This window comes from Vipera ursinii (assembly GCF_947247035.1).
Source record: "Vipera ursinii genome assembly, chromosome: 1".
Classification (NCBI taxonomy): Eukaryota; Metazoa; Chordata; class Lepidosauria; order Squamata; family Viperidae; genus Vipera; species Vipera ursinii.
In genome coordinates this window covers 162,794,626-162,819,495 of record NC_139512.1, presented here as the reverse complement: position 1 = coordinate 162,819,495, position 24,870 = coordinate 162,794,626, and the positions used below count along the sequence as shown (strand labels likewise).

Sequence of the window (24,870 nt, the reverse complement as noted above, 5' to 3'; positions counted from 1 at the left end):
GCACCCTGCAGTGCTGCGGCGGCCGTTTTTGCGCCTTGCAGCACGGGCAATTTTTGCGCCCCCGGGTTTTGCATGCCAGAGGTGGCACTCGGAGGCACCTCCCTGCCCCCCGTGAGGGCACCACAATGCTGATGCAGCCCTGGCACTTGGCAGTAAATAAGTGGGTTTTGGGTTGCGGTTTGGGCACTTGCTCTCTAAAAGGTTTGCCATCACTGTTACTGTATATACTATAAATGGTGAAGATATGATGCTATAAAGAAGGACTTCCATCAGATTTTTTTTATAGTGCTGCAAAACTAAACATTTTACAGTTTTAGTTCATCAGATTAATTATTCAGTAGTCCTGTTCCTGAGGTGAAGTGAAAAGTGGCTGGTTCAAAGAGGAAAGTTATCGTAGCTCAATAAATAGAAAATATGTTGCAGGCCATGTGTAACATTTTCTTTAAATACAGTCTGTTCATGAAAAATGAATGTATGAAATTTATGTGCAATGAAAGGCTTCTTTTGGGACTGATTACAAAAATCCAAAATTGCGCACATTGAAACAAAGAGGCCCATTTTGCTTTTTTCTACTCTATTAATAGTTACTACCCTAGAAAGAGAACGGAGGTTTACTCACTGTAAAGGATTACTAAACTCCCAGAGTGAGATAAAATTAATATGCTCAGGTTTTATGAAGTCAAGGGGACAAATTAATCACTTAAGTGCATCTAGATGTCTCTGAACAACAGCTATAGATACTTTCTTTCAGTAATGTTTAATTGGCAGGACCTGTGTTATTCCAATCTTTGGGACACTATGAGATAATTCTATCGTCACATGCCATTTAAAAAAAAATTAGGCCTAAGCGAGCCTACCTGTAAGAAGTTGGAATCTATTACTATCTTTTCAGTAATATTAAATGGCTGTTGAAAACCTATATATACTGTATTCAATGAATGGGTCTTGGGATTGCCCCCCCTCCCCAACATGTCTTTTTGAGGTACATTATGGAATCAAGGAAGGGCAAGCTTAACAGCAACATATGAAACTCAAGTTTCAAGCCAGGAAAATATGTTGCTTTCAGTGACCTTTGAGGTATCTTAGGTGATTGGCATGGGCCGGTCATAACATTAGATAATTATTTAGTTCAATTATTCACAGTAAAAGCTTTCCCTTTCCCCCCTACAGATTTGTGGCTGATAAAAAAACAACAACAACACAGAGTTAAGTGTTTAGGGTTAGTGTCTGATTAAGTGCCAGATAAGCATAGCTTGAAACAAAACTAAGTTTTGAAACACGCCTTGCTGTTGATTTTCACAGAAAAACAATGAGGTCTGTCCTGTACTAGCTCTATTTCTGCCTGTCCTTTTGAAGATGGTTGTAGTTGAGCATTTTGGAAGGGAAGATTGTTTTATGGGATCCAGATGCCCCATTGTGGCAAACTAAAATAGTACAGGGTTGAACCAAATGAGACTAGAAAAAGGTTACAGAGTAAAAGAAAAGGGAGCCTGGTTTGATTGAATGCCAATTTTTAAAATATTGATGTTTTACTATGTTTTAGGTGAGTAAGTTGCCCGTTTAGGAAAAATGTAAGAGTTGGGGTTGGGTGATGTAATTCTGCATTCTAGGTTTTTGGTTTGTTTGTTTGTTTTTTCTTTCTCGTGGTTTGGAGAACTTTTAGTGGCCTTGTTTATGTTTTTGCTTTCCATCATGGTAACTTTGTGGAAATTATTTTATCAATTGACACACTAGTTTTTAAAACAAAGCAGATTTACAGGCCTGGAGAACCACTGGCCACTTTTTCTCCAACCTGATGTCTCTCTCTGATGGGGCTGAATGGTAGCTGTCCTCCTGAAATCCTAAAGAGAGAAGAATGCTTCAATGCAAGGGTGTTGTTGTGATTCCTTGACAGCCAGTGAATCCAGCAGCCAAGTCTGAGGACTCAGTTGTGGAGGAGGAGCCTGGAGTGACATTGGAGTCTGAGGAAGGTACTGAGGAGCATCAAGACTCACAGTCAGATGAGGAGCCTGGCCCCTCTACTCATGCTTGGGCAGAGACGCAGCTGTTTTGGGAGCCTAAGTTGGGCCATGATGAGGAACAGCTGGGGCCAATCCCGGGTGCACAGATGCGCAGAGAGGAGAGGCGAGCAAGACAGAGGAAGGCAGTGGGGCGGCTCTATAGGCAAAGTAAAAGTCACTAAGAAGCCACGCCCTGGCTGGACTATAAAGGGGGGGAGTTGTGGAGGGTGCTGGTTGCTGAAGGCAACCGTTCATGCTGTAGCTTTGTGTTTTGTTGATTGGGTTGTTTGCCTCCAAAGTCTTGGACATTGAGCCAGGTGTGTAAAAATAAAAAGGGTTTTGTTTCTTGTAAGTAAAGCAGCTGAGCAAGTACTCAGGTAGGCTGGGACAGAACAGATGTGTCGGTGGCTTAATGGTCACTGAAGTTAATCCAATCTTGTATTTGGAAGCAGGAAGAGCATAGCTAAAACTTGTTGGGCCCCTAACATGAAGGCAGGTCAGTGAGGAACATCTTCCCCAGTGCTTGAAAAAATGGCAAAGGATGGACACATTATCCCTGATGTCAGTGATGTCTCAGACTTTATGAGTGAATTCTGATCCACCGTTTGCTGGTTTAAATTGTTTTTAATTTTATTTGTATATGTTAGTTTTTGTTGTTTGAATTTGTGAGCTGCTTAGAATCATGTAACTGCAATGAAATTGAATTAGAAAACATTAAAAAATAGAAATTAAAAATGCATGCTTGTGTAGATTAGATCAGTGGCAAATTGCAGGCTGGTTTCTTTGCACTGCATGTAACAAAAGTCACTTTTTCTGTAATAAATGAAAAGGACAAATTTCTTTGGGATTTTTATTTATTTATTTAGGTCCTGGTCTGTACATATACATGAAATTAACAGAAGAAGTAAATCATGATATTAATAATTGCATTCAGTCCTAGAAACAAGTTCTGGTCTTTTTCAGTCAAAGTTCTTTTTCCATTGCTTAATTCATACATGTAAGCACTGAGATTCAAATCAATCTCCTTTGCTCTTGTATGAGGAATTTTCCTCTTTGTCTTTCCTTTTCCTTTTTCTTTATGAATCTTAGTGGGAAGGCTATTCAGTGGTAAAGTCAGTCTAGCATCAGGTACTCTGTTTTTATTAGACTACTATATCTGAGATGCAATACTTTGGATGACTACTAGAACTAGATGAAGGCAGAAAAATACAGAAGACTGTGTTCTACCATCTAATCACTAAGTGGGGCTTTGCAGCCTGGATATGGTATCCTACCTTCATTTCAGATTGTGCCCAGTTTTCTTTCTCTATTAAAATATATAAACAAATTACAAAAACCCAAACATGCCCTTGATGTGCACATCACGCTAAGCTGTAACATTATTTGCCTGTCTCCAGTTTGTTTAATGTATAGATCCATCAGTTATGATTACTCGTTAGGTGTAGACTAAGCCACAAGCATTTGTTCAAGAAATTATAAGGTCATCTGTAAATGTAGCCAATGAATCTCTATGCTAAGAAAAACCTTATCTGCTGAATTTGTAACCCAGTTTCTAAACAAACTTAAACCACCCAGAACATGAAATTCTGAACATAGCCTTTAGAACACCAAATAAACAAAGGAAACATTTTAGAAAAGGCCACTTATTTATGTTATGCTATGTTACTCCAATAAAGCTTCTTTAAGGAAAACAATGTCTCGAAGTTCTTTGAAGAGTTTCATCTGTCAGAACCAGGGCTTTTGTTCTCATTGAATGCTCAGAACGGAGTTCCGGCACCTTTTTTGGATGGAACCTTGTAGGGTAGGCAAGGCGGGTTGTACAACATGTGTGAGTTCCGGCACCTTTTTCTTTTACAAAAAAAGCACTGGTCAGAACCATAACATTAGGTTTATATCCTATGAATTTGTGTACATAGGAGCTTAAATTTGTGCACATAGCATCTCTTCCTCCATTTTCCCCCCCAAACATTTCCTCTACCTACCCTGGGAGGGAGGTTGGATTTTCACAAGACAGGATATCCTACTCAAAGTTTCAACTGTTCACTAGTCTTGTTTGCATGGAAGAGAATTCAGATTCAAACCTAGCATTTCCAAATGTCTAAAAAAAAGTTCTGACTAAAACCATGGAGCTACTTGCCATTCTAGGTCATTTTATTTATTGTAAATAAAATGATATTATTCTCATCCTCCTGCTTCAGTAATTAATAATGGGATGAATTTTCTTACAATTAAGAAAAGATATGATGTCAGCAAAACTGCCTCTTGTCTCCCTTAATTTTAACTTGATGTTGGAAACTTTGCATATTTAGATTGCCAGGTGACTTGGTGGTTCTAGGCATAGGAACTGAATACAAATTGTTATATGCAGATAGTATTTTTAATCCTTTTCAACAAATCTTAAAGAACTTTACCTAGGTACTAAGAAGTAGTATAGCAATTGGGTAAGCAATTCTGGATATACAATATGTTAGAATCAGTCTAAACACCTGCTCATTGATAATAAAGTATCTATAGAACTAGGTAAAATAGGATTTGTTTACTGTTTGTTTTTATTAAATATGTGGGATAATTATTCCTGGGAAAATATGCTGTTTGGTAGAAGCAAATGTCTCAAGTGGTACAGGAAAAAAGAACATGAAATGATGGATCAAAATGCCCAAGAGTCTGTGGAGAAAGATAAATGTGATGAAAATAAACATGGCTTCAAGGCTGATATACATTTTGAGAGTTTTGCATAGTTTAATTGTGCTCTGAAAATAAGCTGGTATGTTAATGATAAATTTTGTATGGCACAGAAAAATATCAAAAATTTCTCTCTTAAAGGTGTGTGTGTGTGTGTGTGTGTGTGTGTGTGTGTGTATGTGTAGGTGATTTCAATTTTCCAGATTGTCTTCTGTATCATTGGCTGTAGTTGTTAATTTGTTAATTTCAGTAACAACAACAGAATTTGATATTTCAGTACATAAGGTGATTAGACATATTGGGATATTATTGGGTCACAAACTAAAATTCTGGTTTGAATTCTCTTGAAAAATTGACTATCTTGGATAAATCCTTTTAAAAGTGGTGGGTAAAACTTTAGTTTGCGGAGCATAATTACAAAATAGAAAAGGAAATGTAAATTACCAAAGGCAAGTAAATGGAAATTATTATATTCTTTGTTCAATTAGGAAGTTTTAGCAGCCTGTGGAATTCCAGTAACCACTGGAAAAGGTTTTTAGATAGGCTAAATCAACAATTTATCAACAAATTTTAAAGATTAGAAAAATAATGTTGGATAACATACAAATAATGTTTTGTAGAGAAGTGGAGTACTCTGTTTTCCAAGATTAATCATCCCAAGTGTGTGGGGTTTTTTTAAAATTCCAATGAAGGATAATGCAACAAAACAATCTTTTTCTGGTTCATTGGTCTCTCCAAAATATATTTTTAAAAGGTTGGTTATCGTCTGTCTTTTGTTAAACATGCTGTATAATACATGTGTAAATGGAAAGAAAAGATTGCACACATGATTCCAGGTAATCTGGAATCAGGTAATCTGGAATCCAGGTAATCTGGAATCAGGTTTTAATTTGTTTAAACAATTTAATTTGTTTAAAAATTGAGTTGTAGTGTTTTTGAAATAGAAACCCTGTTTCTTTTCTGGATTGTATTGTGCCTGTATTTATCAGTCCCATGAAATAAGCAGATGAAGGATTTCTTTGAAATTAATATGAATAAGGATACCTCTATGGACATGGTTTGGGATGCTAGCAAGGCCTACATGAGAGGGGTGTTGATATATATGAACAATAAATACAGACGTACTTTGGAAGTTAGAAAGAAAGAACTGGAGAATGAAATTAGGGAAAAAGAAAAGGCCCTAATTTTGAACCCATTGGATGTGAAGATTAAGGAGGTTATTAACCTATTAAGAGGACAATTTGATAAGTTGATGGCTGATCAAGTGGCAACCAATTTACGGTTTGCTAGGCATAATACTTTTTGCAATGCTAATAAGCCAGGTAGATGGCTAGCTTACAGGTTAAGGAAAAAGCAAAGGGCTTCTAATATAGATAAAATTGAATATAAGGGAAAGGTTGTGTTTCAACAGGATCTTATTAAGGAAGCCTTTGTGGATTTTTATTCTAAACTATATGCTAAGGAGAAGATTAATGAAAAAGATATTGATGTATATTTGAAGAATGCTAGCATCCCGGTTCTTACGCAAGCACAAAAGGAGGAGATTAATCAATTGATAACAGAAGAAGAAATTCTTATAGCAATTAAGGAACTGAAGGTGGATAAAGCGCCAGGCACGGATGGTCTGACTGCGGCTTACTACAAAAATTTACAATTGGAGCTGATAAAGCCGTTAAAGGAATTGTTTCAGACAATTCAGAGGGGGGGAAAGGTGCCTCCGTCTTGGAGAACTGCTTTTATTTCTTTGATTCCGAAGGAAGATCAAGATGCTACTCAAGTAAAAAACTATAGACCGATATCTCTTTTAAATACAGATTACAAGATATTTGCCAAGGTGTTAGCTAATAGATTGATGAGGGTTCTGCAACAGGTGATTCATGGGGATCAAACCGGGTTTATTAGTGGTAGACAAATGAAAAATAATGTGAGGCATATAGTTGATGTGGTGGAGTTTTTGGAAAGGAACAACCAGATCCCTGCGGCGCTAATTTTTCTAGATGCTGAAAAAGCTTTTGATCAATTGAATTGGCAATTTTTGATGAAAGTTTTAGATAAAATGAATTTTGGGGATAAATTTTTGCAACCAATTAGGGCATTATATCAAAAACAAACTGCCCGAATAATAGTTAATAATAGTTTTTTTTTTAATTGAAAAGTTTTAAAGTACAGTTTTCCTTTAAAAAGCCCCCCTTCCCCCTCCCCACTCCCCCCCTACCTCTCCCCCTCCCCCCCTCCCTCCTCCCCCCCTACCTCCCCCCCTCCCCCCCTCCCCCCCGACTTCCCAGAGCTAAATACAAGGTATATATATATATAAAAAGCAATCATAAACAACCATATACTAACAACTATAAATTCTAAAATCCATCACTCTCTAACTTATATAGGATAATACAAACCTTAGCAATATTAAATATATATAAAAAACTAAAATAGAAAAAGAAAAAAGAAAACGAAAGAAGACTTATTCGAATGCTACATAAAACTTCTTAACCCTATACTTGTTCTGGATAAACTCAATCCATTTTCTCCATTCCATAATGTAACGTTCTTGCGAATGATCTTTCAAATAGGCCGAAATCTTCGCCATCTCTGCCAGGTCGGAAACCTTTAAAGTCCACTCTTCTATAGTCGGCAGTTCCTCTTTCTTCCAATATTGACCTATCAAAAGTCTTGCTGCCGTAACTAAGTTCAACATCAATTTGGTGTCCACAACTGTAGCGTCTGCAATTATTCCCAACAAAAAAAATTGCGGACAAAACTTTATCCTCCGTTTAAAAATCTTCTGCATATTCCACCAGACTTTTATCCAAAAAACCTTAACCATCTTACATGTCCACCATATGTGAAAATATGTTGCATCTTCATCACCGCATCTCCAACATTTAGGCTGGTAATTCGGATACATACTTGCAAGCTTTTTAGGATCTAAATGCCATCTATAAAACATTTTGTAAAAGTTCTCTCTTAGGTTTTGGGCTTGAGTAAATTTTACGTTCCTCACCCAAATCTTTTCCCACATGTCCATTGTAATAACTTCCTGAATGTTTTGGGCCCATTTTATCATACAATCCTTAACAAGCTCTGTTTCTGAATCAATCTCTATCAATGCAAGATATATCCGTTTAATATGTTCTGGTCCCTGATTTCTAATTTGCTTTATCAAATTTTCATCAGTCATTGCAAATCCATTTTTCTGGTCTTCTTTCCACCTGGCCCGTAACTGAATATATTGAAACCAAGTTTGAACAACCTTCTCTTCTCGCAAGAGGCTATATGATTTCAAACACCAAACATTCCTTTCCAAGCTTAAGATTTCCTTGTATGTAGTCACATCATGTTTGAAACCAGCATGTATATTTTCTATTGCGTGTTTTGGAATTGCCCACAATGGTATCTTGCAGCTTAACTTATGTCTATACTTCTTCCAAACTCTCAGCAATGCCTGTCTTAAAATATGCATCCTAAACACAGTGTCTACCTTCTTATCATACAACAAATATGCATGCCAGCCAAACAACAAATCATGGCCCTCAAGATTTAATAACCTCGGTTGCGTCAAATTAATCCAATCACTTATTCCTACTAATGCAGCAGCTTCATAATATAATTTAAAATTAGGCAATTTAAGGCCACCTCTCTCACGAGTATCCTGCATAATCTTAAGTTTAACTCGTGGCTTTTTCCCTGCCCACACAAATTTATTGATACCACGCTGCCATTCCTCCAAGTTAGAATCTTTCTTAAGAATCGGTATCATTTGAAATAAAAATAAAAATTTGGGCAGGACATTCATTTTCACTGCTGCAATCCGTCCCAACAAAGACAATTGCGATTTTTCCCAACTCTCCAATTCTTTTCGAATTTTCCCCCATAATTTTTCATAATTATTTTTATATAACTTTGTATTAGAGGGTGATAAAATCACCCCCAAATATTTAACCCTTTTAACAATCTCAAATCCAGTTAATCCTTCTAAAAGAACCTTCTGTGAAACTGTCATATTTCTAGCCAAAATTTTGGTTTTCTGTATATTTACTTTAAATCCAGAAACCTTCCCATATTGTGTTATTATCTCCATCAGGTCCACAACAGAGTTCTCTGGCTGGGTCACTGTAACAACCAGATCATCTGCAAATGCTCTCAATCTATAGTCCTGATCTCCAACTTGTATCCCCTTAATTTTTTCCGAATTCCGAATTTTAACCAATAATATCTCTAAAGTTAACACAAATAACAAGGGCGATAACGGACACCCTTGCCTTGTGCCCTTCTCAATATTACATGCTGCTGTCAGGCTATTATTAACTATAATTCGGGCAGTTTGTTTTTGATATAATGCCCTAATTGGTTGTAAAAATTTTTCCCCAAAATCCATTTTGTCTAAAACTTTCAACAAAAATTGCCAATTCAATTGATCAAAAGCCTTTTCAGCATCTAAAAAGATTAGCGCTGCAGAGATCTGGTTGTTCCTTTCCAAAAACTCCACCACATCAACTATATGCCTCACATTATTTTTCATTTGCCTACCACTAATAAACCCCGTTTGATCCCCATGAATCACCTGTTGCAGAACCCTCATCAGTCTATTAGCCAAAACCTTAGCAAATATCTTATAATCTGTATTTAAAAGCGATATCGGTCTGTAATTTTTAACTTGTGTAGCATCCTGTTCTTCCTTCGGAATCATAGAGATAAAAGCTGTTCTCCAAGACGGTGGCACCTTTCCCCCCCTCTGGATTGTCTGAAACAATTCCTTTAACGGTTTTATCATCTCTAATTGTAAATTTTTATAATAGGCCGCAGTCAAGCCATCCGTGCCTGGTGCTTTATCCACCTTCAGTTCCTTAATTGCTGTAAAAATTTCTTCTTCTGTAATCAGTTGATTAATCCCCTCTTTTTGTACTTGCGTAAGAACCGGGATGCTAGCATTCTCCAAGTATATATCAATATCTTTTGCACTAATTTCCTCTTTGGTATATAATTTCGAATAAAAATCCACAAAAGCATCCTTAATAAGATTCTGTTGAAACACAACCCTTCCTTTATACTCAATCTTATCTATATTAGAGGCCCTTTGTTTTTTCCTCAGTCTATAAGCTAACCATCTGCCTGGTTTATTAGCATTGCAAAAAGTATTATGCCTAGCAAACCGCAGATTGGTCGCCACTTGATCAGCCATTAATTTATCAAATTGTCCTCTTAGCAGTCTAATAGCCTCCTTAATCTTCACCTCCTCTGGGTTCAAAATCAAAGCCTTTTCTTTTTCCTTTATTTCATTCTCCAGTTCTTTCCTTCTAGTTTCCACTGCACGTCTATGTCTATTATTCATATATATCAACACCCCTCTCATATAGGCCTTGCTAGCATCCCAAACCATATCCATAGAGGTACCCTTATTCATATTAATCTCAAAAAAATCCTTCATCCGCTGTTTGCATTCTTCCACATTTCTCTGATTTCTAAACAAGTTCTCATTTACGCGCCACGAGCGCCTATCTCCTTTCTCCTTATCAATCTCCAACCAAACTGGACTGTGGTCAGAGATAGTTCTTGCACAAATCTTCACCTTTTTAGTTCTCAAAAAAAAAATCATTAGTCAACAAAATAAAATCAATCCTTGAAAAAGATTGGTGTCTGTCAGAATAAAAAGTATAATCCTTCTCCTGCAAGTGTCTCTCACGCCAAATATCTCGCAATTCCAGGTCATCCTTCATTTCAAAAAAAGATTTAGGCAGTCTAGCATGACTTGGAATGCGCTTAAAAGCTCCAGCCTTATCCAACTGTACATCCAAAACACCATTCCAGTCCCCCATAAAAATAAAAGATTTATAATCCAACTGGGTAAGCTTTGTGTGAAGTAAGCTAAAAAAGTCAGCTTGTTGTTGGTTAGGTGCATATAATCCAACTAAAAGCGTCTTTTTACCTTCTAACAACAGCTCAATCATAACATATCTTCCATGCTTATCTGCTTCAATTAAGTCTGCTGTTAAGGCACTTTTAACATAAACAACCACTCCATTTTTCTTGTTCTCTGCAGAAGCAACAAATTGCATACCCAGCCTCGAGTTCAATAAGTACTTTTGATCCAAAACTCTAATATGCGTTTCTTGCAGACATATAACATCTATCTTAAATTGTTTTAAATATTGAAAAACTTTCTTCCTCTTCTGTGGTGAATTTAATCCATTAACATTCCAGGTTAAAAATTTAGTTGCCATGCATATCCTCCACAAGCTCTTGGACCACAGCTTTGATAGGACTAACTTCTTTAGGCCGTGCTCCTCCCACAGCTTGGCTATAAGTACGTTGTGAAGATTCTGAGGACTTTTGCTGATCTTGTTCTTTTATTTTCTTTGCTCGTTTTAAAGCAGCACGCGTTACTCTTTGCTCTCTAGGATCATCCAAAGAAGTTGTAGCTTGATCTCCTCCAGCACCATTTTCCTCTGTTTCATCCTCTTGATGTTCTCCTTCTCCAGGTCCCTTTGCAGCTTCCAGAAGTGTTAATGGGGTTGCTTTTAAGACATTATTGTAGAAATCACGCGCTTGCTTCACAGTAATCAGCCGATACCTTTTACCTTCATGCATCACCATCAGGCCATCTGGAATCTCCCATCTGAACCTTATATCTCTTTGCTTGAGCTCATGCACGAGAAATGTATAGTCCTTCCTTCCCCTTAAAATCCTTGGAGGGATTTCTTTTAAAACCAAGACTTCTTGTTCAGCAATCACAACTTTAGCATCATAGGCAGCTTGTATAACTTGATCTCTAATTTCTCTTTTTGCAAAATAAACCACCACATCTCTAGGCAACTTTCTCTGTCTGGCAATCCATGAATTCACCCGGAACACTTTATCCATAGCTGCTCTTATTTCAGATGCTGGCTGGTTCAATACCACTTCGAGAGCCTCAGAGATCAGCTGCTTTAAATCTTCTTTAATATTCTCTTTTAAACCTCTGATTCTGACAGCAAACTGCATCTGGTAATATTGGGCAAGGCTTAACTCCCTTTCCATTTTGTCTCTTACATTCTCATTCTCCCGTGCTTTTACTTCTAATATTGCATTCCTTTGAGCCAGATCATCCATTTTTTCATCTAAATCTTCCACACATTCCGCCACTTTATGCACTGAAGACAAAATGTCTACCTTCATCACGCTGAACTTCTGTTCCATCCTCTCTTCCATTCTCTCCTCCAGTTTCTCCAATTTCTCCTCCATCTGTGCAAATTTGTCAGCAATTGATTGATTAATTGATTCCAAAAGTACCTGGGCATGTTTCTCCAAAGCATCTCGCAAATCCTTCGATGTCAGCACTTCAGGAGGGTGCAATGCCTGTAGTGATGATTGTTGCACCGGCGAGGATCCACCACTCCGAAGAGTTTTAGGGGGAGGTTTAGCCGCCATCTTTTACTCCTCAATTATGACGCACTTTCACTTAAAGTTTAAAAAGTCCAACAAGCTTGAGAGTATAGTAAAATAATCCTCTTCACCTTTTCCTCTTGTACCGCTCTGCCTGCTCCTTTAAATCATAGTCCTTTCTTCAGGCAGGGATGGTTCGCAGACGCCTGGCTCTGCTCCAAGAAGTTCGGAGCAGAGACGCTGGCCAGCTGGGAGCAACCCAGGCTTCGGGGGAGTTCAATCCTTCAGCCGCCCAAGCTCCAAGCTCAGGCGGCCCCGGAGAACTCGACCCCTACCTGGGGCCTCACCCCCTCCTCTTCTCCCGAGGAGGGGGCTTCAAATTCACCCGAACAGCTGATCGGCGCTGTTTCGGGCGAAAAAACACACAGCTGAGCCGCGGGCAGCCCGGGAAGGCTGTCTTCGGCGCCGCGCCACCACCGGAAGTCCCTATAGTTAATAATAGTTTGACTGAAGTATGTAATATTGAGAAGGGCACAAGACAAGGGTGTCCGTTATCACCTTTATTATTTGTTTTAACATTGGAGATATTATTGGTAAAAATACGGAATTCGGAAAGAATTAAGGGTATTCAAATTAGAGATCAGGATTATAGACTGAGAGCGTTTGCAGACGATCTGGTTGTTATGGTGACCCAGCCAGAAAACTCTGTTGTGGACCTGATGGAGATAATAATGCAATATGGGAAGGTTTCTGGATTTAAGGTTAATGCACAAAAAACTAAAATTCTGGCCAAAAATATGACAGTATCGCAAAAGGCCCTTTTAGAAGGATTAACTGGATTTGAGATAGTTAAAAGGGTCAAATATTTGGGGGTGTTTTTGTCACCCTCTAATACAAAGTTATATAAAAATAACTATGAAAAGTTATGGGGAAAAATTCAAAAAGAATTGGAGAGCTGGGAAATACTGCAATTGTCTTTGCTGGGAAGAATTGCAGCAGTGAAAATGAATGTCCTGCCTAAATTTTTATTTTTATTTCAAATGATACCGGTCCTTAAAAAAGATTCTAATTTGGAAGAATGGCAACAGGGTATCAATAAATTTGTTTGGGCAGGGAAAAGGCCACGAGTTAAACTTAAGATTATGCAGGATACTCGTGAAAGAGGTGGTCTTAAAATGCCTAATCTTAAATTATATTATGAAGCTGCTGTGTTATCAGGAATAAGTGATTGGATTAATTTGACACAAGAGAGATTATTAAATCTTGAGGGCCATGACTTGTTATTTGGCTGGCATGCATATTTGTTGTATGATAAGAAGGTAGATAATGTGTTTAAAGTGCATATTTTAAGACAGGCATTGTTGAGAGTTTGGAAGAAGTATAGACATAAGTTAGATTACAAGATGCCGTTGTGGGCAATTCCAAAACACGCAATAGAAAACATAAATGTTGGCTTCAAACATGATGTGACTACGTATTAGGAGATTTTAAGCTTGGAAAGAAATGTCTGGTGTTTGAAGCCGTACAACCTCTTGCGAGATGAGAAGATTGTTCAAACTTGGTTTCAATATACTCAGTTACGGGCCAGGTGGAAAGAAGATCAGAAAATTGGTTTTGCAATGACTGATGAAAATTTGATAAAGCAAATTAGAAATCAGGGTCCAGCACATATTAAACGGATATATCTTGCATTGATAGAAATTGACTCAGAAACAGAACTTGTTAAAGATTGTATGATAAAATGGGCCCAGAATATTCAAGAAGTTATTACAATGGATACGTGGGAAAAGATCTGGGTGAGGAACGTAAAATTTACACAAGCCCAAAACCTAAGAGAGAACTTTTATAAAATGTTTTATAGATGGCATTTAGATCCTAAAAAGCTTGCAAGTATGTATCCGAACTATCAGCCAAAATGTTGGAGGTGTGGTGGCGAAGATGCAACATATTTTCATATATGGTGGACCTGCAAAAAGGTTAAGGCTTTTTGGATAAAAATTTGGTGGAATATGCAGAAGATCTTCAAGCAAAGGATAAAGTTTTGTCCGCAATTGTTTTTGTTGGGCATAATTACAGATGCTACTTTTGTGGACACTAAGTTGATGTTGAATTTAATTACAGCAGCAAGACTCTTAATAGGTCAATATTGGAAGAAGGAGGAACTGCCGACTATAGAAGAATGGACTCTAAAGGTTTCTGACCTGGCGGAAATGGCAAAGATCTCGGCTTACTTGAAAGATCATTCGCAAGAACGTTATATTATGGAGTGGAAAAAATGGATTGATTATATCCAGAACAAATATGGGACTAAAAAGTTTCATTTAGTATTTGAATAAGCTTTCTTTTCTTTTCTTTTTCTTTTTATATGTAATATTAATATTGCTTGTAGTTACCTTATATGAGCTAGAGGGTGATAGAATTAATAGTTTATTGTTGCTAGCATATGGATGTTTATGATTGTTCTTTGTTTTTATACCTTGTACTTAGCTCTGGGAAGTCGGGGGGGAGGGGGGAATGGGGGGGAGGGACAGGGAGGGTTAGGTAGGGGTGGGGGGAGGGGGGATTGTTAAAGATAAAATGTACTGTAAAACTTTTCAATAAAAAAAAAGAAATATGACTAAGATGGTTGATTGGCAAATAGGATAAGCTGTTAACATGTCACCATTTGACTCCTCCTCCCAAAAAGGATAAGGTTTCTTCCCTTTTAACAAGGGTCTGTAAGGGGATTACAGCAGCTGCAGCAGTCCTCTTTTTCATGTTGTCATCTTCGTTGAGCATTGGGTTGCAAAATACGGTATTCCATTTTATGACTGTACTTCGCTATATTGATTTATTCCTTATTTAACTCCTTCTTGCTCATGTGGGTTTTATGTAAGCCACTCCAGAAGACTAACTGAATGAAAATTAGGGCAAAATACTTAGAACAAAGATGAAGCAAGGCAAAATCATCTGGGAAGGGAGCTCTGATATGCTACAACTGAAGTGGAGCTGGGAGTAAAGATAAAGATTTACTCTAGGTGACCTAAATATTCCCCCCACACATGCACGTACCTTATTTTCAGTCTAGTTAACTGGAATGGTGTTTCCTGATTAGTCTATCCAAGCACTAACCAGCACTAACCTTAGCACCAGAGAAAGAAAATCCAAAAAACCTATGCTTTTGACTGGTTTCCCCAATGCCCATTTACATTTTTCATCAGGTAAGTATCTGCTCAACTAGTACATGCAATTTACTGTTTAGAAAACAAAGGCAGTTTCCAGGAATCAGAAAAAAAATTCTTGTTCAAATGACCCAAATTTTCAAATAGGAAAAAAGAACTATCAAACTGAGTAGCTTTCATTTTTCTCCAAAATAACTGTACAGTCACAAGCCAGACAGTTAACTTTCTGAATTAGTTTGAGAACATTTTGTTTATATCTTTCTGTGTGGACGTCTTGGGAAGGTAAATGATTTTCACCTTAAACCATGCCGTATAAATTGCAATATTAGTTGGTTAATCTTTCATAAATTGTACTTGTGAAAATATTAGTTACTCGATGTTTCAAAGGTAGATAAATTTAAGATGCTGAGAAAGCAATTCTACGTTTAATAATATTCATTTGGGGGTTTTGGAATCTCACAGGAGGAAAATGGATTGAAATAAATCACAATCTGATATTTTGTGTCTTCTTTAACAAAGCTAACACATATGTAATAACTTGAGGAATTAGAAATAAAATAAAATAATGAGAAGAGAGACCTATACAGGAAATAGACCTCCATTTTAAATTCCAAGTAACGGAGGAATGAAAGAAAAATGGGTCCCTTAAGTCCAGGCTGATTAATTGTCCTACAGTCATTTGATGACAGTTCTGCCATACTGTGAAAATATTTATCATGCCAATCTTTTTAAACAAAGATAAATCATTTTGCAATATTTTTACTTAAAGTGAACTTGTCTCTGTGTAGGCCTCAACTGTTTACTAATATAGGATTGATTATGTAACATCAAGTCAGTGTCGACTCTTAATGAGCACATAAGTAGATTATCTATCTATCTATCTATCTATCTATCTATCTATCTATCTATCTATCTATCTATCTATCTATCTATCTATAATATATATCAAATTTAGAGACAACCCGTCTCAGACACAGAATGACTCATATTTTCTCTATGATTTATCTATCCCTAACTTCTTTTTTCAAGTCTTCCAAAGGTGCACACTTTGCACTATAAGTTTTTCCATCTTGCTTCTGATTATCCTTTTCTTCTCTTTCATTCCCCCTTTTCTAGCATTAGAGTCTTTTCCCAACAGCTAACTCTTTGCATAATGTGTCTGTATAATAATTTGAGACAGTAATACCACACTTGGAATATTATATCCAGCTTTGGTTGCCATGATATAAATAGGATGTTGAGACTCTAGAAAGAGCAACAAAGATGATTAGGGGACTGGTGGCTAACACATATGAAGAACAGTTGCTGGAATTAGGTAATTTGAATGAAAAGAAGGATTAGGAGTGACATGACAACAGTGTTCCAGTAACTAAGGGGCTGCCACAAAGAAGAGCGAGTCTAGCTATTCTCCAAAGCACCTGAAGGCAGAACAAGGAGCAATGGATGGAAACTAATCAAGGACAGAACCAACCCAGAAATAAGGAGAAATTTCCTGACAGTTAGAATAATTAACCAGTGGAACGGCTTGCCTACAGAAGTTGTGGGTGCTCCAACTCTGGAGATTTTTTCAAGAGATTGGACAACCTCTTGTCTGAAATGGTTTAGGATCTTCTGCTTGAGTGGGAGGTTAGACTAGAAAACCTCCAAGGTTCCTTCCAACTCTGTTATTCTCTGAATGCTGGTTATTTGTGCCTCAAGTGAAAACTCTGGGATGATTTATTTGTTGATCCATCTGCTTGTTTTTCTTGGCTCTCCATGGTATTCTTGGAAGTGTTCAGAAGAATATAGAATTAATTCTGCAGATTATGCCAACATTCGCAAATATTTTAGTGGGGGTACAAAAACCAATGTGAGATTCATACTAGGATTAACATATGCTTAAAAAGATTCTTTCTGATTTTATGTGAACAGACCTTACTGCAAAGACTTATTTGCTGTTTGTGAATCTTAAATGAAAAGTCATCATGGGTAAATAGAGTCTGAAATAGAAATCATAAGAAAATATCTCACTCTACACAGATGTGTAAACTTTGGAGCTGCTTCAATTGTATTGTTTCCATGACAAAGTACCTATTTTACAATAATTTCTGTTAGACGTTTACTAAGAGAGCGTCTGTTTCTATGCAATTTCATATCTGACAAAAAGAAAAATAAAGTATTATAAGAAAATTGTTTATCCCCCACAAACCTCCACCTAAAGAAGAAGCCTGTACTGGGGAAAATGTCATTTGAACAATATTTTTGCATTTATAACACAGAGATGGGTAGTATTATATGCCAATCATTTTCTTTTTAGAGAATGTAAGAAGCTTTCCTCTCTCAATTCCATGGTTTCAAATTGCTTGCAAAGCTTTGCTCTTAATCTCTTTGCAGTTCCTGCAACCTACCTCTGAGGCTTCCTCTTTACCCTTGGTTATTTGACTTCTTCAGTTATCAAAGTATTCCCCACTGTCTGATACAGTGCAAATACACAACTAAGAAACTAAACAGAAAATCTGAGTGCCATAAATCAACAAATCAAGGGCTCTTGATTTTCTCCGGTACCACTGTTGATAATGATATGGTGCCTCAGGAAGGAGATAATACAAAGTCTTAATTTAGTTAAAGTTCTTTATATTTTTTTCAAATTAGCAGGGAAATAGTACTGGTGAAAGTTGCCTCACTTTCCCCTTTGTTCGCAAAGTATCTATTTGCGTAGGAATCTGTCAGGAGAATTACATTTCCTGAAATCTTCATACAATCACTTAATTCAGGATTAAAAATGGCTTTATCTTTAAGCTGTATTGCCTAACCGGACCTAATTTATTTTTGTGAAAATGGAATTACTAAAGTATGCTAGCTTCCTTTTTTGTTATTTATAACAGAATCCTCAATTTTGTGTAATTACAGCAGTCTATAACCACTGTTACCTCACCATGATGTTTAATGAACCCCTTTCTTCAGAAATGCTAGTATCACTGACAATAGCGCACCGAAGAACTGTGCACTAACTCTGTTATTTATTTACCTAGACTTCCCACAGCAAAAATCCAGGTAACACAAGTTTCTATACTTATTTCATGCCAATTTAGTTGAAGTTTGGATGTGCCAAATTTAAAACGATGGCTAGTTGAAGCTTTATGCTTGCCTTTGCTGTTATCTAACTCTCATCTGAGAGTGAGCGCCTGTTACTCATCCCAACTTCTGCCAACCTAGCAGTTCGAAAGCACGTAAAAATGCAAGTAGAAAAATAGGGGCCACTATGGTGGGAAGGTAACAGCGTTCCGTGCGCCTTTGGCGTCTAGTCATGCCGGCCACATGACCACGGAGACGTCCTTGGACAAGCGCTGGCTCTTCGGCTTTGAAACGGAGATGAGCACCGGCCCCTAGAGTTGAAAATGACTAGCACGCATGTGCGGGGGAACCTTTACCTTTACCTTTTTAACTCTCATCTGAATTTTTGCAGCACAGGTATGGAAAGCCTAATTTGCTTCCAATAATTTGTGCCACAATGCAAACTGGAATAATTTCTCATGGGAACATTTTTATACAGGTTTACGGATAAATATAATTTTCAATCAGTGTTTTTCAAACTTGGCAATTTTAAGATATGTGGGCCTTAACTCCCAGAAATACCCAGCCAGAATTCAGAGTTGAAGGCTACACATCTTTAAATTGCCAAGTTTGAAAACACTGGCCTATAGAGTCACTGTCAGCTTTGCTGCGTAAGGCTGAATTACAACCCGGTTTGCCCCAGTGGGATCAAGTACTTTATGATCTATAGTTCTGTAATGTTTAGTTCATCTGCAAAACAACATCAGAAAGTGATTGAGGCTTTAATAGTGTTCCTAGCAGGTGAGCATAGCTTTTCAGGTAAACTGTTGATATGAATACAATACCTACAGATCCCACACTACTTCTAAAATCTTTGCTGCAGCTTATGAAAGACTCCAAATTACATTTTTTCCCTGTTTTCAGCAAAAGATCTGTAAAGGGTTTCCAGTCACTAACAAATGCACGTATTGTCTTTTCCATAATCAAACAAGTCAGTTTTTTCCATCTCTGCAAATTTGGTCATCTTCACTAACCATTCCTTCATTATGAGTATTTCAGAGCCCTTTTAGACAATCATTTTTTAAAAAAAACTTCACAAGTCTAAATTTACATTTGAAATGTAAACTTCATGCTTCAGGAGCATAAAGTGATCAGGTTACTATAGGCATCTCTGCCCTGTAACTGCAGCATTTGCAGAGATCCTGTGCTTAGTCAGAAAGTGTCTTTCTTGGACAGTCAGGGAGGAGAGATTTCTCAGCAAATCCGAGATTGGTAATCAAGCATCTCTTGCAAATCTCTTCCCATAAAATACACTTCTTCTTATTGCTGCTTGGAAGCAGCAGCAGATTCCCCATCTTGCCTTGGGCAGACTGAAATAGATCTAAATGCCGGGTGAGAAATCAGCAGTGGGATTTACAGCTTAGTCTTCTGTGCTCAGAGATCTGTTTCAGCCTCGGAACGTGGCCTCACTTTCCAGTCCTTTGATCATTTTTCTTACTGTTCTCCTTACCTGTTCCAGTTACACTAATACTTTCTAGAACTTCATACAGTATTTGAAATAAGGTTTGACCAATGCAGGATAGAACAGAATTATTACTCCCTGTAACTTGGAAACTATATTTGTATTGATGCAGCCTCAGTTTTAATAGTCCCATTTTGCTGCCTGTTCACGTTGCAATCCAGTTTAACCTCACATCTGTTGCATGTGACTCAGTTTTCCTATAAATTGTATCTCTGGTGTGTTTTTATTTGGTCAATACAATACGGCTTATTTTGCTTCAAAAAAAAAAGCTATCAACTATCTTAATTTCCTTAGCTGAATGTTGTCACTTTAAGTGCAATGTATTTGTTTTCTTTGTCTCTCTCTTCCTTTGCCAGTACAAGGAAAACAACCCAACTTCACAAACAAATTTGGACACCTCATTCTGCAAGAAGGTGATGATTTAGATCTACACTGTACAATACATGGAGAGCCGAGGCCAAATGTCATTTGGACAAAAGATGGCACCAGAATGGTAGCAAGGGAAATAAATGTACGTTTAAATGTTTTCTTTGGGAAGAGTGGCCTATGTCTTTCATTTCAGCACTAATCTCTTTTCATATTTCATTTTTTTTTTCAGATTGAGAAATTAGGGGACACCTATTACCTTGTAAAAAGAAACGCAGTTGTTGCTGATACTGGAAAATATATCTGTCTTGCCACTAATGAATTAGGGCAGGCGCACTGCTCAGCCTTCATCAGAGTAATAGGTAAGTGGACTTAGACCACATTAGTATAATAAATGAAGAAGACCTTGTTCCCGTGCTATTTGACACTTCCATTTTGTTTCAGAGAAAAATAAAAGTGACGTGTCCCCAATGCAAGACTAAATCAAATCAACAGAAAGGCCATTTGCTGGGGGGGGAAATGAGGACCGCCACGCCCTGAGCTGTACAAGGTCAAGATCCACATTGCTTGAGAGGTCAAAATCAAACAAAAAAAAAAACATTCCAAGAGGTAACTTCAGTTTAAGTTCCTTTTGCCTTCTGAAGCACAGGAGCAGCCTCTCAAGTGGTTTCTTTATAAAGCTTTCTTACTGTTGTCTTCTTTTCACATTGTGTGTCTTTTTTTCATAAACAAAGCAGCTAACGTTCAAACACTAGCCATGAAGCAAAGGGCCCCAAGCAGTCGCAGGTTTTCAAACTCACCACACTGCCTCTCCCAAAGAGGCAAAATTGAAGGCAGAGGAACCCTTTTAGTGATTGCGGTTTATGAAGTAAAGATTATACCTGGTAAGGAAATTCTGTTTGTGATCATATACATTGCACACAGTACAGTGATGGGCGATGATTTTTTGAGATAATTAAGGTTATCTCAGATATCAGGAGGGGACAATAATGGGGGATGGGATAATGCCACTTACTGAACAGAATTTCTGACGAATAAGAATTTTTGATCTTTAAAAGTCAATCTGTAGTCAGTCTACTCACTGGAGTCATATTGTGAGGCCACAGAGAAGCTCCTATATTGCAGTGTGTAGGAAGGTGTGGAACCTTCTGGCAAACAAAGTTCTCACAACTTTAAATGCGGCAAGATGTGGGACTTTATGGGGTTTTATTGTATTTTTTAATTTTTTTTTTAAAAAGGTTGCCCTTCAAAACTGTTTGCAGCAGGTGGTTTACAGCTCTATTGTTTTGTCATGAAGAAACAAATCATACTTGGTCTGTGACACCTCATGTCCCAGATTAAGTTTCATGTGTTGAAATATGTTGCCCTTAAATATGTCTGTAGTCAGACCAGACTTTGTGAAGAAAAGGGATCTTTCTGCTCATGGAAAGGACAAAATCCAGAAAAGGACAATAGAATGGGGGAAGGAAAAAAAAATTCCCACAGCAGATTTACAGAAGTTAAAAGAGGCAGTGAGGAAAAAGGGGAGTGAAACTATCTGCCTGCTTCTGGAAGGAAGATGGTGATACTGCCACAAAGTTCTCCACTCCCAGGGTCTTCCATTTTTTTTTATTACATTTATATCCCGCCCTTCTCCGAAGACTCAGGGCGGCTTTTTACAAACTTAGCAGTAGCCTTCATTCTATGTATATGCCTGCTTATTAGGGCTTTCACACACACCCCAAGCAGCATTATTACAAAGTCAGCTTAATTGCCCCCAACAATCTGGGTCCTCATTTTACCTACCTCGGAAGGATGGAAGGCTGAGTCAACCTTGAGCCTGGTGGGATGCGAACCTGCACTAATTGCAGGCAGCTGGTGTTACTTAAGGAGGCATTAGCCCACTGCTCCACCAAGGCTCTTATATTTTTGCCTAGTTCAAATAAAACACAATGAGGAGAAGAACATATGGCTTTCCCCCCCAATGCCTGCCTGCTTCTGCTGTGTGAGTTTTATCATTTACAACCCTCTAATGTTCTGTAGGTTTTATTCAACGAGCTTTATTTACTCTGGATCACTGACCAGTAATAAATAATTTTGGACTTTTGCATAAATAGAAAAAGATGCTGGGTACGCATAATTGGACGGAGAAGCATTTTGTCATGTGAACCCACTGTTAGGAGGGATCTATCAGGTACAGATTTATCCCTGCCATTTATAACAGCTAGCCCCACGTTTTCTGCTATATGTTTTTGTTCCCCCTATTGCTACTACCTACTGAGATTTCTCTGTTGTCCAGCTACTTCATCCTTCTCTCATTTCAAGTCTGGGGAGCGTAGCTGAAGGCCACCAAGTAGAAAATAGTGTAGGGAAGTATAGTTCTTGACTGATACCGACTGTGACTACTTGTGGTACCAGTCTGGTGGGAATTAGATGACTTTCAAATGACTCCCAGCATTTGGAAGTGGGATGAGTGAGAATTAGTGATATTTTCATATTCATGCAGTAGCAACAATGGCATGTGCTGTATATATCTTGTGTGTGAATTTATTAACATGGTTTCAATACTCCCTACGTACAGAAAATGATAATCAGCATTCAGTTTCTAAAAATGCAATTCTCAGGGCTTAAACCTGCCCATGAGGCACACCATCTGCCCTGAAAGCTTCCTCTTTAGGCCAAGAGGATGGGGATAAGCTGAACTGCCTAGCGGTGATATTTTTAAAAATGACTTCATACTTTCTCGAACCTCAGCTCTGTTATTCAAAACAGATTCTGCGAAGGATCTCTTATGAACCTGGAAATGTATCAAGAGCCGATGGCAGCGACTATCGGTGACCCGTATATTAGAAAATCGAGCTTCTTTCTTCTGATTGTAGAAAATGAGAGCTGCACTTTAATTGTCTCAGAGATACATCAAGAGGAGAAATTGGAAGATAAAGCCTGAGTTATTGGAGCAAAAAAAAAAAGAATCTTGGAGCAGTATAGCATAAATTATTATTATACTATACAATAATTATACAGTATGTAATATAGCATATTATATTATAGTATAATTGGTCTTCCAAAGCGCTTAGCATTTACAAAAATATTTCTATAATACTCTATTATAGTCTAAACGAGACACAGTTAGGATCCCCTAGAGCACAGGTCTGCAACCTGCGGCTTCGTAGCTGCATGCGGCTCTTTCAGCCTTCTCCTGCGGCTCCCAGTCCTCTGCCATGTGCAGTCCAAAAAAAAAAGTGGGACTAAAAAATTTCAACCAATCAATTCAAATATGCAGGGTAGGTGCATATCTCGCCTTGGCTCCACTCTTCAGTCAAACCCTGTTCTGCGCATGCGCGCATGTATGCACATGCGCACACATTTTTTGCGGCTCCCATTTTTTCCTTTTGTGAGGGAACCAGTTCCGAGTGGCTCTTTCACTGTTTCAGGTTGCTGACCCCTGCCCTAGAGTGACATATTGGGCTGCAACCGTCTAGTTTTAAAGTTGAATTCTCAATTTAAAGATTTGGAGTTAGCATGAAAGAGAGAGAAGTGTCTTACTCACAAAATTAACTACATGATGGTCATAGACACCCACAAAATACTGTAGCTATTTCTCAAGGGGAGGCTGGTAAGCACTCAGGGAAGGTTTACGGGCTATGTATTATAGAACCCTATAGTTCAACTTTTTGTGAAAAACAAGTGTGCATTTTTATCATCACCTCCCTTTCTTGTACAAGAAAAATCAAAACAGAAAGGTATATCTGCTTCCTTTTGCTTTAATAAATGGCAGATATTTAGCATTATAGCTAAATTATCTTTTAACATTGCATGTCAAAATAGAATATTGTGCATTCTGTTTTAACCATATTTGGACAACAAAGTAATTTACACAAAATTATTCTTTGAAAAAGAGAAAACCTACTTTACTCCTTATGTGTCGGAATTTTGATAGGATCCCCACGAGTGACTTATAACATTTTTCTAGCATCACCAAAAATCATTATGGCAATATGAGAGTAACAAGGATAGTTGCAAAGTAGGCTTGGGAATGATACAATAAGATCCTGTGAGTCACTTATGCTTTAACATAACCCAGACAGAAAGACACATTGAGTTGTGCAGAAACACCTCTCCTGATCAGATCGACAGGGCATTAAACTCACATCTATTCTTCATAGAATACATCCAAACTAACTAAATCCTCATGACATTGCTCTTGTCTTATCACCAGGTAATTTTTTTTACCCAATATAGCTTTTATACTACAAAATATTTAGTTGCCACAATACACCTAAGTCAATAAAGGGAATTAGGAAAATGCATCATGATGTCATCAGTTCTTTTTAGTACCGCTTTATAAAACTCTAGTGAGACCACATCTGGAATATTGCAATCAGTTTTGGTCACCATACTACAAAAAAGATGTTGAGACCTTGGAAAAAGTTCAGAGAAGAGCAACTAAGATGATCCAAGGCCTGGAGACTAAAACATACGAAGAATGGCTGCAGGACTTGGGTTTGGCTAGTCTAAAGAAAAGAAGAAATAGGGGAGACATGATAGCAGTATTCTAGTATCTGAGGGGCTGCCATAAAGAAGAGGGGGTCAAATTATTCTCCAAAGCACCAGAGGGCAGGACAAGAAACAATGTTTGGAAACTGATCAAAGAGAGAAACAACCTGGAATTAAAGAGAAAGTTCCTAACAGAGAGGACAATTAACCAGTGGAACAGCTTGCCATCAGAAATCGTGGGTGCTCCATAACTGGAGATTTTTAAGAAGAG

The 24,870-nt window shown here is 37.8% G+C and overlaps 1 protein-coding gene across 1 annotated transcript in view; it reads left to right on the top strand.

Annotated features, from left to right (window-relative positions):
• Positions 1 to 20,605, top strand: part of CCDC141 (coiled-coil domain containing 141) — a gene marked incomplete at both ends in the record, with an annotated part of 138,669 nt that extends 118,064 nt beyond the window's left edge. Inside the window, 3 exons of the mRNA XM_083379839.1 lie at positions 20,114 to 20,268; positions 20,356 to 20,485; positions 20,568 to 20,605. Coding sequence (XP_083235965.1) covers positions 20,114 to 20,268; positions 20,356 to 20,485; positions 20,568 to 20,605 — 323 coding nt within the window. The remainder of the gene's footprint in view (positions 1 to 20,113; positions 20,269 to 20,355; positions 20,486 to 20,567) is intronic.
• Positions 20,606 to 24,870: the final 4,265 nt, after the last annotated feature.